General features: G+C 60.0%; 2 protein-coding genes across 3 annotated transcripts in view; both read left to right on the forward strand.

Annotated features, from left to right (window-relative positions):
* SNRPE (small nuclear ribonucleoprotein polypeptide E) overlaps positions 1–17,881 on the forward strand; it is a 20,948-nt gene continuing 3,067 nt past the window's right edge. Inside the window, exons 1-5 of one of the 2 annotated variants that reach the window (XR_014185692.1) lie at positions 1–127; positions 297–323; positions 767–829; positions 1,074–1,152; positions 1,815–2,002. Coding sequence is in view for 1 of the 2 variants with exons in the window: in XM_082069004.1 (XP_081925130.1) it covers positions 74–127; positions 297–323; positions 767–829; positions 1,074–1,152; positions 1,815–1,870 (279 nt within the window). In the remaining variant the exon portion in view is untranslated. Of the gene's footprint in view, positions 128–296; positions 324–766; positions 830–1,073; positions 1,153–1,814; positions 2,079–17,881 lie in introns of those variants that run through there. The other variant, XM_082069004.1, reaches the window with a different exon arrangement.
* The window catches only part of SOX13 (SRY-box transcription factor 13), an 18,522-nt gene continuing 18,335 nt past the window's right edge, over positions 17,695–17,881 (forward strand). Inside the window, exon 1 of the mRNA XM_082069003.1 lies at positions 17,695–17,866. The gene's annotated coding sequence lies outside the window, so the exon portion shown is untranslated. The remainder of the gene's footprint in view (positions 17,867–17,881) is intronic.

Here is a 17,881-nt window from a genome sequence, read left to right on the forward strand (position 1 = left end):
CTTCCCACAGCTCCCTGCGCGCTCCCGCCGTGCTCGGCGGCTTCCGGCGGCGGGAGCGTGTGGCGCGGCAGCCATGGCGTACCGCGGGCAGGGCCAGAAGGTGCAGAAGGTGATGGTGCAGCCCATCGTATCCTTCCTGCGGCGGGAACCGCGGCGGGGCCGCGGGGGGGCGGGCGGGGGGGACGGAGCTGCCGCGCGGGCCCGTGAGGGGCGGCCGGGCCGCGGGGGCCGGGCCCGCCGCGGGGTTGTGTTCCCGGTCCGTGTTCCCGCGCCGGGTCCTTAACGCGCCGCTGCAGAACCTGATCTTCCGCTACCTGCAGAACGTGAGTACCGGGCTGGTTGGGGCCGCGGGCGCTGCAGCCGGTTTGTACCGGGCCGGTTCGGGCCGCGGGCGCTGCAGCCGGTTTGTACCGGGCCGGTTCGGGCCGCGGGCGCTGCAGCCGGTTGGTGTCGGGCTGGGGACGGGCCGGGCCGGGGCTCGGCGGCTCCTTCTCCAGGAATTGCCTTTGGAACGGGCGGGGGGTGTTTTCCTCTGCGGATTTAAAATGTATTTTAAATCGTGTGCTGTTACACGTCTATCAGTGAGCACAGAAATAGTGCAATAACTTAAAAATACCGGAGGAAATAACTGAAACCACGCGTGAGGGTGACGCTGAGCGCTCCAGAACGATGGGGCTGTTCCTGCTGAGGGTCACTGAACACACAGGGAGCAGAAAATCGCCAGGAGTGCTGATGCTCCTGTTGTGCTCTCCTCCACCGTTTGCAGAGGTCCAGGATCCAGGTGTGGCTCTACGAGCAGGTGAACATGCGGATAGAAGGCTGCATCATTGTGAGTATCAGCGTGTCCCCTTTTTGTGTCTTTTGATTGTTTTTTCTTAAATTCGAATTCATAAAACTATTTCTTCTTATCAACAGCAACTACCATGGGGGTTTGGAAGTATTTCATGTCTCTTGAGTGAATAGTCTTAATTGTCCAGCCCACATCAGCACAGCTAATTATAGTTTGTATCCTTGTTGCTGGAGCTTAGAGCAGGTGGTTGAGCTCCCTGACGGCTTTTCTTGCTGATTTTTAGGGCTTTGATGAATACATGAACTTGGTGCTGGACGACGCCGAGGAGATTCACTCCAAAACAAAATCGAGGAAGCAGCTGGGTAAGTCAGCGCAGCCGCGTCACCGGGGCGGTGGCTGAGACCCGGTGCCGCGGGTGTTCAGACAGCAGCACAGAGCGTTGAGTTGGCAGTGCGGGGTGCGGATACGGGCTCGGTCGCGGTTCCCGCTGGGTTTTGGGCTGGTGCTTCGGTTGAATGTGCAGAGGATCTGCCTGGGGCCGGTGTTTGTCTGTCAATGGTGTGTAACACCCAGGGGCTGCGCTGCACTTGCCCTGCAGCCGGGGAGGCTGGAGGGGCCCTGTCCAGCTCCTCACTGGGGCACCTACCTGGGAACCACCTACCTGGGGGTAGTTAACACTTCCCACCCGCTGATGAGGATAATCAGCAGTTTGTGACAAGCGTGATGTGTTTGGGCTCTTAGTGGGGACAGAGCGCTGCTCAAACCCCAAGCGCTGGAGTGGAGATTGTGTCGACTGATCCATTGGTGTGTGAATTGTGGAGGCAAATTGTGTGGCCAGAGGGGAAGGGACTCTGTGTCACTGACAAAAACCCGGTCATTTGTCACGGTACTGGGAAGACTGTCGGTTGTCGTGCAGCTGTTGTCTCACAAGCGCCTTTGCTGTTGTGAAATGGTTTTTGAACAAAGGTTGTTGTCAGAGTCTGGGATGTCTCTAATCCCCCCTTTTCCTTTCTCTGTGTTGCAGGTCGGATCATGTTAAAAGGGGACAACATCACTCTTCTGCAAAGCGTTTCTAACTAGGGTTTGTTCTGCACTTGGAACAAAGGCCGCGGTGCTTCGGAGTGGATAAAGTGTTAGTGGGAGCAGGACCAGCAGTAGATGGGAGGTTACGTGCCGCTGGGAGTCCAGTGCAGGGTTGAAAACTCTGCGTGTTTTGTGCGTGTAATTCTTCTTTTGTAGTCTGAAACGATGCATAATGTATTTCCCAAATAAACATTTTTCACATTAACTGTAGAGACCAATCTGCTTGTTTTCAGCCTCCTGCCCTTCTGTGGGTAGAGAGGGGGGAGAAGTGGATCCAAAATGATTTTTGCCATGGGTCTGTGGGTTCGGGAACTTTCTTTACATCCGCGTGAGGTGGACAAGGGGGCTGGTCTGGGGCGCTGGAGCTCGGTGGTTCTGCGGGACGGAACCCACCTCTGACAAACCACCCCGGGGGAAGGGCTTGGAAAGAACGTGTTTTCAGGGCAGAGAAGCACAGAGGGCAGTTGGTTTGGATTTAATCTCGAATTTCTTGCTGCTTTGGGCAGAATCTCTAGGTTGTACTGCGGAACTGTTAAATAAGTTGGGATATCGGATGTATCATTCGGGGTTTTATCATGCTAGTTTATTATTATTATCTTTTTGAGGATTGGGTTGTTCTACTTCGGTTTCCACAGGAGAGCGGAGATGCTTGTCGCACAAACAGAAGGTGGGTTCCCTGGCTTACTGGGGACTCTGCGTCCTCTGTGGCTTTTCTGATGCAAAGAAAGAGGAAAAAATAAAGGTTTGGGCTGTAATTGTAACTTGGAGATTAAGATTACCCGGATGGAGAGAAATGAACCTTGATACACAGGCCGCACTAGAAATCGTTTAATAATCTTTCAGCGTTTCCAAACTTAAATTTGTGTATCATCTTAAGGATGAACATTAATAAATTGAAGATGGAGGATTTCTTGCCTCAAAGGGCAGGAGTCGGTGAAGCCAGGAATGGGTTGTCTCAGTAGCTCAGGTGTTGCACTAATGGGGAATTCAATTCACCCGCCCGCGTCTTTGTTGCTACAGAGAGATGGTGCCTGGAGCCTCTCTACAAACACACTCTCTTCCAAGTAAGGCTGGAGTAACTTTGAAGTAATCGTTTATTTCCCCAAGTGTGTGTAACTTTTTACTAATAGCCTCTCAGAAAGAGGTTATTTAATGGGATGTGTTGCATCGCGTCTCTTGGCTTCAGTTTATCCGCTGGAATAAAACTGGCTGGGAGCCTACGGACGTCTGTCCGTCTGCTTTGCACGTGGCCGGCAAGCGGCTGCTCTGCGAGCAGAGTGGGACATTAGGAGAGAAAGAGCTGGTTCTTATCAACGGTGCTGCCACCTGCTCCAAATGGAGCACTCGAGGGCCCCGTAATGCCTCCTAAAGCTCCTCTGCTCTCTGATATTATCGAATTAGCGCGGATGAACGTCAATATTGGAGCAGGTTGATGATGGGAGGAAGGAAGTCCAGGCTAATCAGCTCCGCAGCATCTCATGATAAGGTACCGAAATAGGCAGCAATTAGTGGGGGGGAGTTGCAGAAGAAGAGGAGACGCTCCCCAGCAGGAAACCGTGAAAAGTGCCCGAGCGTCCCGGCGGGTGTGAGTGTCCGGGAGCAAACACTGCGCCCTTGTTTGAGGGCCGCCTTGTGGTCCAAGAGCAGCTTCTGGGCACGACCAGCGCACAGACCCGGCACAGCAACAATCCCGGCTCTGCCGAAGCTGCCTTCCTGAGAAACGCGCGTCTGTCCTCGGGAAAACCACAGGACTGACTCATCTAAGTGCTCGCTGATTTTTTTTACGCCTGAATCCTTGCAGTGTCCTGAGCGTTTCCACGCCGCAGGCAGCGAGGAGGCGACGTCTCATGAGCCGCTCGAACCGTTCGGTGCCAGAATGAGACTCAGGAGTGGCTGCAAAAGAGTGCGGAAGACAGAAGAGGGTGCTCTGGGCTCGGCCAGCTCCCCCGGCCCCTCCAGCCCCGAGTGCTGAGCCTGGGCAGGAACACACAGTTCCCCGGCGCCTCCAGCAGCTTTACTGGCTCCCAGACAACCTGGAAGAAAAGCAAACCGGGCTGTCTGGTGCGGCGGCCGGACAGGGCACCGGCATCTCCGCGGCACCGGCACCTTCCGCGGCTCGTCCGCACCCAGGGCGTCCTGCGCCGGGGATGAGCAGTGAGGGTCTGGTGAGGAGGAGCAAGGTAGAGTGACCGCGGCTCTCGGGCTCGGCGTGAGCAAACCGCCCTGGCTCGGCTTGCTGCTGCCTTGCAGCCTACTGCCTTCTGCTTTTTGGCAAATTTGGGGCTTTTTTTCATAACATGCAGATTCCTTTCCCTCCAGTGCGGGGTGGAGGGTGCAGGGTGGGTCACGGGGGGGATGGAAAGGCGCCTTTTGAAGAAGGTGCCTTAGGTGGCGTGATGAGGAGCGGCGCGGCGTGATGAGGAGCGGCGCAGCGTGCTGGCTGGTTGCAGGGGTGTCCTATTGTGGCACAGATACAGCGCTGCAGCGTTCACACGTCTCTTGGAAGCAGCGTCCCTGTGGCGGGGTTTGCCAGAGAACGTTTTCCTACCACCAGTAGCACTCCGGTACCTGTCCCAACCCAAAATCGAGCTGAGGGTGGTTCTAGATACCATGTCACCGTACCCCGGTGTCTGCTTTTAGGAATGGAGCTCACTCTTTGTTAAAAAGCAAATGATTGAGACCCGCTTCCGCACACGTGATGGCCCAGGGGACACGAGGCAGAGCTCTCACCGTGCGCTGGTTTGGTTTGAGACCGTTGTGCTGATTGGGGCCAGCAGGTCACAGCCCACACGGGTCCAAGTGGGACTCTGCAGCAGTTGATTTCTTTTCTTTCTCGGAAGCGTTTTCACCTTTAACAGCACTAGAAGATACTTTGAGTAAATATTTGGCCTTTTTCTCTGCCTGTGGCTTTGGGGTTCTGGGAACAGGCTGTATTTCTTCCCTTTCACGCCTGGGAATCGCTTGCCCTGGCCAGCCCTGCTGTGGATTGGACTCCCCGTGCTTGTGAAAGGAGCAGAGCGGTCCTGCCTCGCTGGGGGACACGGTTTGCTAGGACGCAATGGTTTGTAGGACGGTTTTTCTCTATGTTGGAACCGAAAGCTCTGAGGCAGCAACCGTCTGCACGTCGGTCCCTTCTGGCTCTTGCGAGGCGTTTCTGCGCGTTTGCTGGGGCTGCGCGGGCCGTACTGGGGAAAGGGGAGCTGGGATTTGTGGCTGCGTGGGCTGTACTGGGGAAAACCACCTTTCCAAACCACCTTTCCAAACCACCTTTCCAAACCACCTTTCCAAACCACCTTTCCAAACCACCTTTCCAAACCACCTTTCCACCCTCGGTCCCGCTGAGCTCCCGAAGCCTCCGCACCTCCAACTTCAGCGCACGTTATCTAGGAACTTATTTGGAGTGCTGGTATGTTTTAAGGAGCGCGTGCCTAAAAATAATAGTATCAAACAGACACCAGTGGAAGGTCAAGGACTCAAAGGCTCAGATCTGTCCCCTCAGGGCAGCATTTAAATATGGAAAACTCGTGTGGAGGGTGGAGGCAGAGCAGCCTTGCAGCACCGCAAGCCTTGCCCAAATTCCCCGCCTGTTCTTCCAATCCCCATGGGGTGGGACCATTTCGGGTTGTTTTTTGCCGTTTTTCTCCCCGGGCAATAAATCCGGTCCCCTGTTTCCTTGCGCACGGGGTCAGTAACCAGCACCAGCACATGGAGGAGGGTTTGCTGAGCAGCCGTTTTGCCCTTTTCCCCCCCAAAGTCCCTGCAGAAGCGCCCTCCGCGCACGCAGCGCCAACAAACTGGCTCCAGCAGGTTTTGTTGGTGGCACTGCCCTCCGTTGGCAGCCCACACACAAGGTGCCCAGCATGGTTACCCCCCCCCGGCGTGCCTTTTCACATTCATACTCACCAGGGGCATCATTACTATTGTTTGTAACATCTCTTGGAAAAATGAGTCATGGGCACCGTGCCTGCCCGCAGCAGGAGACGCTGCCACGAGCAGCAGCAGCGCCGCCCCCCGCGCGGCCTCGCATTCCAGCCGCCCCCCGCTGCAGAGCCGCCCGCTCGGGCGCCGGGGCCGCCGCGCTTCAGCCAGCGCCGACCTGGGCTGCGGGAGCCGCCCATCCCTCACTCCTCACACACACGCACAAAAAGCCTCGGACGGATTTCAGCCCAAGGTGTTGCAGCAAACTCCGTCGCCCAGAAGACGACGCTGTTCCCTGAGCTGCGAGGTTTAAGCCCAGTTTTCTTGCACTTGTCTCTGGGCCGTGTTCCTACCCAGCGCAGTTTTCTGGGCTCCTCCAGCAGCGATACCGGTTTGCAGCAGAGATGCCGTTATTGACGGCTCTGCTCCGCGGGACAGGCTGTCAGCTGCCTGCGGGATTTGGGGTGTAGATGTGGGAAAACAAAGCCACAAGATAGCTTCAGGTTTGGGCACTTTATTTTACTCACATGTATTTATTAAGACCCAGGACGGTTGGATCCTATCCCAGTTTTTGCCCATCTCACCAGAAAAATCACGTGGGGTCAGGTTTGCAGGACTTTCCTTGTTGCAAGGGCTGGAGCTTCAAGAGCAGACTGAGCTTTCCCACTGGCCTGGCCCTCGTGTTCAACGTTTTCCTTTCTCTGCTGCTCTTCAGCCTCATGTCTGTGCAATAGGAGCAATATCTAATAGTCCCCGGGGTGCGGCTGATGGAGCGGCGCGATGTCCTCCGTGGCTCCCGCTGCCTGCGCGGCTCCCGCTGCCAGGCACTCTGCCACAGCGAGAGATCTGAGTTTCCAGGGACGCTCCTCTCCTTCCCGAGCTCCCTGTCGCGTGAGTTCAGAGTTAAGCTGCTCCGCTGGTTGTGTTTTCACCTTGTAAACTGAGCTAGAAGCAGCCCAGGTCCGGCTGGAGAGGGATCTTAAAGGGTTCCCGTGTTTCGGTTGCATCTTGTCCATTAAGATGCTACAAAAGAGAGTGGCAGTTTGACCACCCCGAGCGTTTGACCCAGCCCCCCGTGACCCCGCTGCACGGGGACACCCAGCGCGGTGCTTTGTGTCGGTGGCACCTGCAGAGCTGCTCTCTGCTTGTCACCCCGCGGGTCATGGGCAGCCCAGAGCTGCTTTGGGGCCCCCCCGCTGTGTCCCGTGCAGGTGTGGGGGGCAGGAGGGCAGCGGGACCGCGCGTTGGTGGCGATGGGCTGTGGGGCTGGTGCAGCCGGGACCAGCATCCGCTCTCGAGCAGGCTTTGTTCTTGTGCTGCACCCCTGCGCCTCCCCGAGCGCGGCGTTTTGGAGCCCATCCCTTTATCGTAAATCAACAACAGAGCTAATATTCATATCGAGGAAGTGAGATAATATCAGAGCCCAAGGTGGGCTCCGAAATGGGTGCCTGAGGCGTGCACGAGTTTGGGGGCAGAGGGAAGGGGGGGCTGCGGTAGGAGCTCTTTATCAGAGAGGAAATTGCAGTATTCAAGGGGGAGAGAGCGTGTGCATGTGGGTCTGTGTGTAAATAACACTTGCACAGTGCAGCGGGTCCCCAGGGGAGGGTCCCCTTGCTGCGTGGTGGGGACGAGCCCCGGGGGAGCAGAGGAGTTTGGTCCAGGGCAGGTGCTGCAGCAGCACCAAGATCCAGCGGCTCTTATCACACCTTCCCTGGTTTTCCCAAACAGCTTCTGTTGATCCCCAAGCAAATCCCTCGGTGCTTTTTCCAGAAATGAATCTTAGAGGCATTTGAGAGGCAAGGTCTACCCTCATCGTGTGATCAGCAGCAGTGGGAATTCCCAGGATTAAAACATGCACAAACAAAACAAGGTTGAATTTATACCTTTATTAGCTGCTCTTGCTTCCCTCTCACTCAGGTGACAATCAGACTGGGCTGGGCTGGTGGGGTGGGCTCAGCTGGGGGCTGGAGGTGGCTCCGTGCTCCCCCAGCTTTAGCATAGCACCCGGATTTATTTTGATATTGGAAGGAGCCTATGCAAATAGGTCCTGGGTGCTGCACAAACAGTGGCAGGAGGACTCGGGGCTGCGTCGTCCCTTCCCAAGTCCCTTTGATGGCACCACATACCTTTCCCTGGTGCTGGTGGAGAGGTCGGGCTTTGCAGCAGACAACAGCAAAGGCCTCTTGCTCTCGTGCCTGGGGGACACGGGTCTTTCGGGGGGGATGCATCGTGATGAGAGGAGGCAGCAATAACGCAGGGATGTTGCAAGGCGGCCACGGTGCCCTGGCTGCGGGTGCGGAGAGGGGAGCACCAGCACCGGGCACTGGGGAGGCAGTGGGACCACAGCCACACCGGGTGGGAGCCTGGGCACCTCCATCCAGCTGGATGGTCCTGGTGGATGAGCCTCCAGCTCCCACTGCAAATGCTGGTGGGTTTTTCCCTGGTACGGGTTTGCTGGAGCCCGCAGGGATGGAGACAGCGACCCCGGCCCCCGCGGGTGAGGCCCCTGCGCCACCCCATCCCCACGGGTGGGGGGTCCTGTCCGCGCTCCCCACTCGGGTGGGTGGTCCCGCTGCCTCTGGCCGTGCCCTGGCCGGCGCGGGCACAGGGCTGCAGGGTGCCGTGCCTTTTGAGGAAGGGTGGTGGGGCAGGAAACATGCCTGCCTCGTTATTCAGTGTCCCACACACAGAGCCTGCCTGGCCATCGGGAAACCTCCATCCACGCGCGGCTGGGATCTGCAGCGAAAGCAAACAATGGGATCCCCAGAGACAACAATGCCCCATTGTCCTTTGAAGCCATAACAATGAAACAATAGGACACAGTCTGCTCCCTTTATTCCCAGGCACGCCCCCCCACAGCCCCAGCCCGCGGCCCCGGGGCCGCCTGCGTTCGGGGGGCTCACACGGTCCCCGAGGACCCACCGCGGCTGCTCGCTGGCCCCCCATCCCTCGCTCGTGGGGTGAGTCTGGGGGGTCCCTGTGGCCTCCCCGTCCGCGCGGGTTGTGTGTGAGAGGAGGAGGAGGAGGAGGTGGTTTCCAGCCGGCTTTGATCCTCGGGGTTTCATCAGCGGGAGGGATGGAAAAGTCCCGTTAGGTCAGGCGGTGAGTGCCCGAGAACAGCGCGGCTTTGTTGTCTCTGGGATGGCCACTTGTCAGCTCTCGCCGTCACCGCGCTCTGGGAAGGTTTCCTGGTGTCCTCCTGCTCCTGGGGACAGACACGGCTGTGCCCCCCTGGTCGCTGCAGACACCCCGAATGCTCTGTGGGCCTGGGGGGGAGGCAGGAGGAGGGGATGGGGCGCAAGGGGTGCCCAGTGTCCTGCAGCAGCTGGGGCACCTCGGGAGCCTTTGAGCTGTCCCCAGATGCCTCTACACTGTCACTGTCTCCCGGCGCATCCAGCCGCCGCACGGACCGAGCCCCCAGCTGCTCTTGCTCCCGTGGTCCCGCAGCTGCGGGGAGCAGAGGGGTGAACGCGCTCCCCGCTCTGCTGGCCGGGCTGCGGCAGCCCTGGCGCTGGTGGCTGGGGGCGCGGGGCGGGGGGTGCCCCCAGGGTCCCTCTCGGGGGGCGCCCAGGCAGCGTGGGGGAGATGCTGGGGGCACTGGGCAGTGGGAACGCTGCTGTGAGGCAGCTTCGCTGTTTCCTGCCATTGAATGCTGTCCTTGTCCCCTCACTGGCTCCCCAGGGAGCAAGGGGAGCAGGGATGGGGACAGCCAAGGTGGTGTTAACCAGGGACCACCAGTGCCAGGGCTGCTTGACCGGGCTGGGATCCCCGTTCTGGCTCTGGGGGTGACACTGTCGTGTCTGTGTCAGCATCCTCAGCAAGGCAGCGGTGAGCGGGGGTCCCGTTTGTCCTTTTCCTGGTGCTCATTTGTCACAGGGGGAAAGGAGAACCTGGTGCCAGGCTTGGGGACATGGGGACCCCGCTGTCCCCAAAGGCCACCTCTCCTTCAGAGGCGTGGGAGCTCCCAGGGACATCCCCCCAGCTTCTCCATGTTACCTATGGGCAGACAAACCCACCTGAATAGGTAATGAACGGAGGAGAGAAAAGAGCCCGGAGTACATTGTGTTTCCAACGGGCCGGGAACAATTGCTAAATACAAATCACACAGAGAAAAGGGGGAGAGAGAGAGACAAAAGAAAGAACCCCAGCACAAAGGAGAGGAATGAAATGGTAAGTAAAGTCAAACAAAAAGGAGCCGGGCTGAGACAAAAGAAGGGAACAATATCCCCGAGGCAATAGGCTCCTGAACAATGGGGACAGTGACAGCGGCACAAAGGCACACTGTTTGCAAGTAGACGTTATCTCACACAGCCACTGGCAGGCCTGGCCTTGGCGCTTCTATTTTCAGGGATGCTTTTGTGCTGCGCTGAACAATATTCCTTGCATGGCTGCAGATAGAGAGATGAGGGGGGTTTGGTTCTTTTTTTTGTGTTCCTGGTGCCAGCTCTATAATAAAACCAGGTTCAGCCCTTTGGAGAGCGAGGGGGTGGGTGGGCAGAGCCCATGCCAGGGATGGCCAGCCTGGCTGGTGCTTGAGCATCGGCCGCTGTCACCTCCTGCCAGCGCCAGGCGGGGACCCCGGCACCGCTGGGCACCCGCGGCAGGGCCAGCGCCCCGGCGCGAGCCGGAGCCCGTGGCTCTGGGCTGCGGTGTTTTATGACTCACATCCAGGGCTTAGCAACCCCGAGCTTTGCATTCAGCCAGCTGCACTCGCAGGCCTGTAACCAGAACCGGGCAGACCAGAAATATGGCTTTTCTCAGCTGCTTTTGTTTCAAGCACTTGGATTTTTAACCTCTGAGGTGTGCGGGCAGGGACCTCATGCAGGGCGCTGGTCCAGCGCTGGCCCCAGCATCCCGCATCCTGCATCCCGCATCCTGCATCCCGCATCCTCGGCTGGTGGAAATCAGCAGCAGCCCCTCAGGACATGCCATGGGAGCGGGTGCGTGGCTGCTCCATCAGACAGGCGTCCCAGCCCGTGATGGAGAGGTCGTGATGGCTCATGGGTTTTAGTGGAGCCGGTGCAGGTCTTGTCCAACTCTTGGCTGGAAAACCCTATTTTGGGGCCATCCTGGTGCCTCCTGATGTCTGGTCCTGCCTGGTAACGGGCTGGTGGTGTTATGAGCTGGGGGGCCGCACACCAACACATTTCCCACCAGTGCAGGGTTGTTATTGCAGGGCACGTTATCAAAGCACCGCGTCTGCAGCACCCAGACGCTTTCTGATCCAGCTGGACCCGTCCGTTTGGGCAGGGAGCGATGTTCCCACAAGGTCCCCGTCCCTTCCCTGGGATCCCAGCACACTCGTGCTCTTTTCCCCTCTGGTCCCGCACTCTGAATCCATCCCTCCCACAGCACCCACCGCCAGCGGCCACAGAGCGCGGGGACGTCACCCAGTTACTGTAAGTGACTCGGGAGAGGAGAAGTCGGGGGGTTGCGAAGGCAGAGTCAGAGACACCCCGTATCGGTGCCGATCTCCCGAGACACCCAGTTTTGGCAGAGGGCTCAGCTCTCACTTGAGAAGCTGCGTTGCTGATATCGATCATGCTATCTGAGGGTACATCCTGTTGCTAAGTTTGGCTGCTTCCTCCCTTCAACAGCTGTTGTGCAGCTACAGCTGCTGTAAACCCACGCGACGGGGATGGCGCGAGTAGCGGGGGGGTTTGGCGCTCGTGTAAATGGATCCCGGCTTTGGTTAGGCTGTGGCGAGCAGGAACGATGCAACATCTTGGAGGTGCCGTGATGACCAAGGTCGCGTCCTGCCCTTTCCTGCCCTTTCCTGCCCTTTCCTGCCCTCCAGTGAATCGTGCCACGACCAGATGCTGAGGATGTGGTGCTGGGTGGTGGGGGGGATTATTTGGGGCGCTAAATCAAAGCGAAGTGTCAGCGTCTCGTATTGAAGTTGGTCTCGGGAAAACGGTTTCCTAATCCTGACCGGCCGGTATCTGATTCTGCGGTTGTGTGCGCACACGTGCTCTGAGCTGTGTCTCGAGGTGCAGAGCGAAGGCAGGAACAGCCCCTGTACGCTGTGTGGCCGCGGAGCAGCGTGCCCGTGCTGTGTCCTGCCCTGCCGGCCGTGGAGCTCAGCGAGCTTCTCAAATCCCCATTTCCAAAGGGCGCTCCAGCGAAAACGCACCCACCCTGGGGAGCTCAGCCCGCTCCGCTGGGGCAGCAGCTCTGCCCTCCTGCTTCCCCCAGGGCTCTCCAGGCCTGCAAGTCACCCACTTCTGCATTTCAAATCCCCGGAGGCAGATGATGCTCTTTGGTCTTCTTGGCAGCAGCTCCTCCTCACTCCGGGCAGCCCTTTCTGACCATCACCCCGGCCTCGGGGCTGGGGACGGGACATGTTGTTCATGCTCTGCCCGCCTGTCTGTGCTGGGAATTTCTCTCTTCTCCCGAGCCTGGTGGGCAAAACCAAGTCTGGCTCTTCCTGATATAATTTTGCCAAGTGGGAGCTCTTTGCTGCAATTAGCTGGTATTTAAACCCTCGCTAACCCTTAACATCTTAATGACAATAATAATGATGCTCCACACGTCCTGCAGTGCCACGCATCTAAAGATTACACTCGCTAATTAATTAAGCCCCGACCCCCTCCCACTTTCCTCACTGAGCAGAAGAAATTGCTAAGAGTCTCTTAAGAAAGGACATAAAGGCAGGGAAATCCAGGCACCGAAACAAGACAAATGGGGATTTGAAGACAATCCGGGCCGGGCCCATGTGACCGAGGAGAGGACCGGGCAGGAGAAAGGATGAAAATGCCAAGCACAGAGCGGGGAGAGAGAAAACAACCGCCAGCTTAAAAACCCGGGGACAGAAAAGCACCAAGATGAAGGGAGTGACAAAGCATCAAAGGGAAGAGAAACCAAAGGCGTCAGAACAAAGGACAAGCTGGAACAAAGGACCGAAGAGGGGAGAACAAAAGCACTAAATAGAAAACAAAGGCAGGGGACAAGAAAAGCCCCTCTGTGGGGCTGGGGGGGGTCCGGCCGGCGGGAGGTGGGTGGCACGGGCGGTGCTGCGGGTCCCGCCGGGGCCGGGGAGCCAGCGCAGGCACCGGGAGCCCAGTTCTGCCTTTGAACGGGAGGGAGGAGCGGGGCTCGGCCCCCCAGGTCCCACGCGTCCTGGGCGCAGCGTGGAGGTCGGCAGCGTCCTGGGGACGCGGCGCTGCCCTCCGGCCGCCGTCCCTCTCGTCCCGCTGTGTGGTCCAGCCGCCCCCTCCCTCCCCGCGTGTCCGTCCGGCACAGCCTGCTCAGCATCACCCCCCTGTGCTCCCCGGAACAGCCCCCTGCCCCGTCTGCGCCCCAGCCCCGCGGCGTGGGGACAGCTGGGGATGCTTTAGGGACACTGCCAGCCCCACGGCGTGGGGACAACTGAGGATGCTCTGGGGACACTGCCAACCTGGCTGCGTCCTCCCCACCCCATGGCTTTCCCTTCGGAGAGGAGCCGCCGGCCGGTGCTGCGTGTGTGGCTGGTCCAGCCTGCTGGGCTGTGCTCTGAGGGGGGACAATTTGCGTCGCCCGGATTAAAAACAACTGCGGCATTCAGGTTGGGAATAGAGAGTGGCAGAGATGTGACGCTGCTTTGTTTGCTCTCCCCGTTGAATCCCGGTTTGGAGCTGGCAGTCCCTGGCAGGGCTGTCGGTGCACACGGGTCCGGCTGCGTTACACGTGCCGCTTTGCGGGGGGATGTGGCGGGTACCCCGGGGTCACGCAGCCGGCGCGGGGTGAGGATGGTTTCGGCGGACGGGACCCTGCGGAGCCGTTGTGCTGGCAGCTGCAGCCGCCGCTCCGCTCTGCCCGCGGTGCTTTGGCTGCTTGTAGCTGCCCTGGGTTTGGAAGCAGCGGGTGATTCCAGTGTCTTTTGGAGGCGCCAATCTGGCAGGCACTCGGGCAGACGGAGAACCACTTGGCGAGAGCCACGGGCTTTCTGAAAATCCCCCTTGCAGACCCCAGCAGTGACCCGGCTCCCGCGTCTGTTCTCCATCACCTGCTCTGGCCATTCACCTTCCCCTGAGCCGGGTGACAGCAGCTCCTCCATGTCCTGCCCATGGGCAGCGCTGCCCAAAGCCACCCCTTCCATTGGAGGGGCCCGGGCAGTGGGGTGCAGGATTTTATCACCGTGTCCAAACACTTGCTGCCGCAGCCTCGTGTGCTGTGCCCGCCACAGGGAGAGTTTTGGTGATTTCTAAATGTTCTGCCCGGTATTTCTGCTCAGGCAGCAGCCAGAGTTCACCTGCGACCTGAGCCCGTGCCAGCCCAGCTCCGCCTTCCTGCAGGATGGTTTTGTGCTCAATTGGACTTTGCTTTTCGGAGGAGCTCTCTCTGAGCATTGGCGAAGAGCAGAGCTGCTCCGAGTGCGCTCCCCATAGAGCAATCCTGGAACATCTTGGTTTTATTATGCCCAGATTAGAGCCTGTTACGCTGCGGGCAGGCTCGCTCGCACAGCCCCGGCTCCCTGCAGTAGCTGGGCACTGCCAGCGCGGCGGAGGAAGGCAGCACGGAGCTCCCAGCTGCTGAAACGGCTCTGAAGTGGCCGGGATAAATTGTGGTGTTTGGGTGGAAATAATTGGTAGCTTTAATTCCTGGAGCTCACCCACCAGCCTGTCAGGAGCCCACGAGGACGGGCGCCGGGCGGGGAGCAGGGAGGGGAGGTTTGGGACGTGCTGCTGTCACAGCCATCGGTCCTCGGTGCGCCCGGCCGCACTCCCACCCTGAGCCCCAAAACCAGGGGTGCGGGACAGGCAGGGACCCCAGGAGCTCGGCAGCACCTGGGAGGCACGAAGGGGGTGCCAGACAGTCAGGACAAGCTGCCCATCGCGTGGGGACCGGGCAAGGCAGGTTGGTGGCCCGGCCATGTCCCTCAGCCCTCCAGATCACGAGAGCCGGACACAGCGGGGTGAACTGAGGACAGCCCAGAGCCGCCGTGGTTCCACAGGGTTTGAGCTTCCTCGTTAGCATTGTCATATCAGCTTGGGTTTAATGGGCTGCAGATGTCTGTCTGTCTGCCCGTGCGAGACCACAATGTGTGTGCGCCGGGTCGGGTTCCGCGGGAGCTGGTTCTCACGGCGTGACGGGGACACGGTGCCGGCCCCGCGGGGACATGTCCGGCCTCGGAGCCCTTTGGCCATGGGCTTGTCGCCGGGTGTGCGGGTTCCAAGGGACCCTCTTGGGTCCCCTGCTCACCCCCCCAGCCCAGCACAGCTCCTCCTTTCTGAGCCCGCCGCCCCACAGCAGCGCATGGACGTGGCTTGCAGAAGGGACACTGCGGGGACACCCGCTTCCCATGTGTTATCATGGGATGCACAAGGCATGGGCCAACCAGACAGCCCCGGGGGGTGCGTGGCAACGACTTTTGAGCAACAGCAGCACCTTCATCTTCATCTTCCCTGGATTTTCACAGCAGTGCGTGGGGCGAGTGAGCCCCAGGGGGAGCTGGCAGGACCCGCGCAGCTCGCTCCGCGTTTGCAATCGCTTTGCAGCTTTCCCAGGCTGGTGAGGAGCAAAGCACATGCCCATTTCCAAACAATGAGCCTGCTTCCGCGCAGGAAGCAAGGTCGGATTTGTTCTCCCTGCTTTGCCCCCTCCAGCCAGTTATAAAGGGGCCAAGCCATTGTCTGAACCATTTCCATGACTCAGTCACCAGTATCCTGCGATGGGGAGGCTGGAGCTCGCAGCCAGCACAAAGCAGGAGGCGCAGCTCCTGCGGCCAGCGGCTCCGCGGGCTCCGCGGCAGGGTGGGGGGCTTGGGAAAAGGAAGGCGAGCGCTGGCCGTGCCTTTCCCCTCCGTGCCCCCTGTGCTGGCGGCAGCGGGATCTTTGCCCCCACCAGCTTTCCTGGTCCCTCCACCCATTGTCCCACTTCCTTGTGCTGCGGGAAGCAGGGAGGAGCGGGCTGGGAGCAGCGCTGGTTGTGCGCCCGGGTGCAGCCAGGTAGGGAGGGATGGAGCGGGAGCTGAGTGGATTGGGTGTGGAAGGACAGGGACTGTGTCTGCACCCTCATGTCCATCCTGACATGTCACCATGGTCCTGGGGACACCCAGCAGGTCCTGGGGAGGGTTGGAGAGAAGGAGAAGCTGCTGGTGGAGCTGGTGTGGCTCACAGGAGGACATGAGGAGGAGCAGATGCAGGGTGGGGACAGGACCTGCGGATGTGTGGGCTGTGTCACCCGGGGATGGGCCACCCCCTCCTGGTGCCCATCTAGGAAGTGATGCTGGACCCAGGGGACCGAGTGTGGCTGGCACCTGGAGGCACCGGGCAGGGAAGGCCACCATGGCAACCACGGCCACCATGGCCACCATGGCCACTGGGGACAGGGAGGAAGGAAAGGAAAGTGAAAGTCCATGGCTGCTGCTCCAGCCTGGCTGTTGCTATGACGACCCAAACAAAGCTCCCGCTCCCTTTTTTTGGCTCAGTTGTGCGGGTCCTCGGCCCCTTTGTTAATTGTTTCCCTGTCCAGTTTGGGGGATGCGCCTCCCGCCCCCTCCTGCCCCCGGAGCGGCTCGGGGGCCTCGCTGGGGCAGCCGCAGCCCTGGTCTCGCCATGGGCTCGCCTGCCTGCTCGGTGCTGGCGTGGCCACCGATAACCATTTCCCTTGTGTGACCTTGTGAGGTCTTCCCCCAGGCTGGGAGGGGGAGCAGAGAGGGGCTGGTGGCTTCGTGATGCTGCCTGGCTGCCCGTGCAAGGGATGGCACTGGGGGAAGCTGGTTCCCCCACTGGGAAGGGGATTCCGAGGGGCTGGGGGGGCCGTGTGGCGTGGGGGGAGCTGCCTTTGCATCCTGCCCTGCTGTGGGTTCAGTACTTGCTGCACGGCCCCGGGATCGCCGTGTCCTCGCCGGGCCCCGGTTTCTCCATCTGTGAAACGGGAACGTTTATCACTGAGCCGCTTTACACACTGAGGTCTGCGGGCAGAGTGTTTGGGCTTCTAAACGCTGCTGTGCTTCGTGTTTAATCCTCGGGATTAAGACGCTGGGTGGGAAACTCTCCCGGATAACTTCCTGCCCAGCTCTGCCCGCGGAGCCCTCGGCCGGGCAGGGGACTTGGGACCCCGGCTCCGCGCCTCCCTGGGTGACGGACACAGGGCAGGGGGTGTGCTGGGTGGGTTTGGGCTGTGGGAGCCCGAACCCCTCCAGAAACCCCGTGTTCCCGTTCGTGCGTGGCATCCGGGGGAGCCGGAGTCCTGGGCAGCAGAGCCCTCGTCCTCTGCTCCTGGGCTGGGTGAAAACAATGTTTGGAGAAAAAGCAATTCCCATGGAAAAAAAGGACAGTGTGGGGGAGGAAACGGCTTCGACTCAATGGGGATTTTCGTTGGTAAAATGTAAACAGTTCTCCTTCAATGTTGACATAACATTTTAAAGATTTCATTATACAAAAAAGACTGTTTGTCAACATTTGTTTGTCCAAGCCAACCTCCTGGCTCTGCAGCTGGAGAATTGCTCTGAATGAAGCGGTTTTGTGCTTTCGGGAAGGTGGGTGACAGCATTCCCGGCAGAGCCCTTGGTGGGAGGGGGGGTCTGTCACTTGGTGTGCCATGGTTTTGGGGTTCCCTCGGCGCTGTGGGCTGTGCTCTCTACCAGCCAGGCATCGATCCCCCTTCTGGGATGGGGTAGGACTGGTCCCTGCACGGATGGGGGTGCCGGGGTGCCTCCCAGGACTCCTCCGAGTCGTGCCTCGGTCTTTGGGGGTGTCTTGTCCCCTCCACAGGACAGCAGGGGAGCGGGCGGGAGCAGCCCGGGGGCTCCCGGCGGTGTCACGCGTGGGTGCCCGGCGAGGCAGGGGGTCCCGAGGGGAGGGGACGGGGCAGAGGGGCCGCCCCGGAGCAGGCTGCTGGCTGGCTGGACCCGTGTCCCTCCTCCTCCTTCTCCTCCCCTCCTCCTCCTCCTCGCTCCCTCTCTCCGCCCGGCGCCGGGGCAGCTCCCACCGGAGGCGCTGGGGACATGGAGCGGACCTGAGCCCGGCGCGGCGGCGGAGCCCGCACCGGCAGCGGCACCGGCAGCGGCACCGGCAGCGGCACCGGCAGCGGCACCGGCAGCGGCACCGGCAGCGGCGGGACCCGGCGGCAGCGCTGCAGCGCGGCGGAGCAGTGAGTGCGGCCGGG

Source organism: Streptopelia decaocto (assembly GCF_964273445.1).
Source record: "Streptopelia decaocto genome assembly, chromosome: 19".
NCBI classification, from domain to species: Eukaryota; Metazoa; Chordata; class Aves; order Columbiformes; family Columbidae; genus Streptopelia; species Streptopelia decaocto.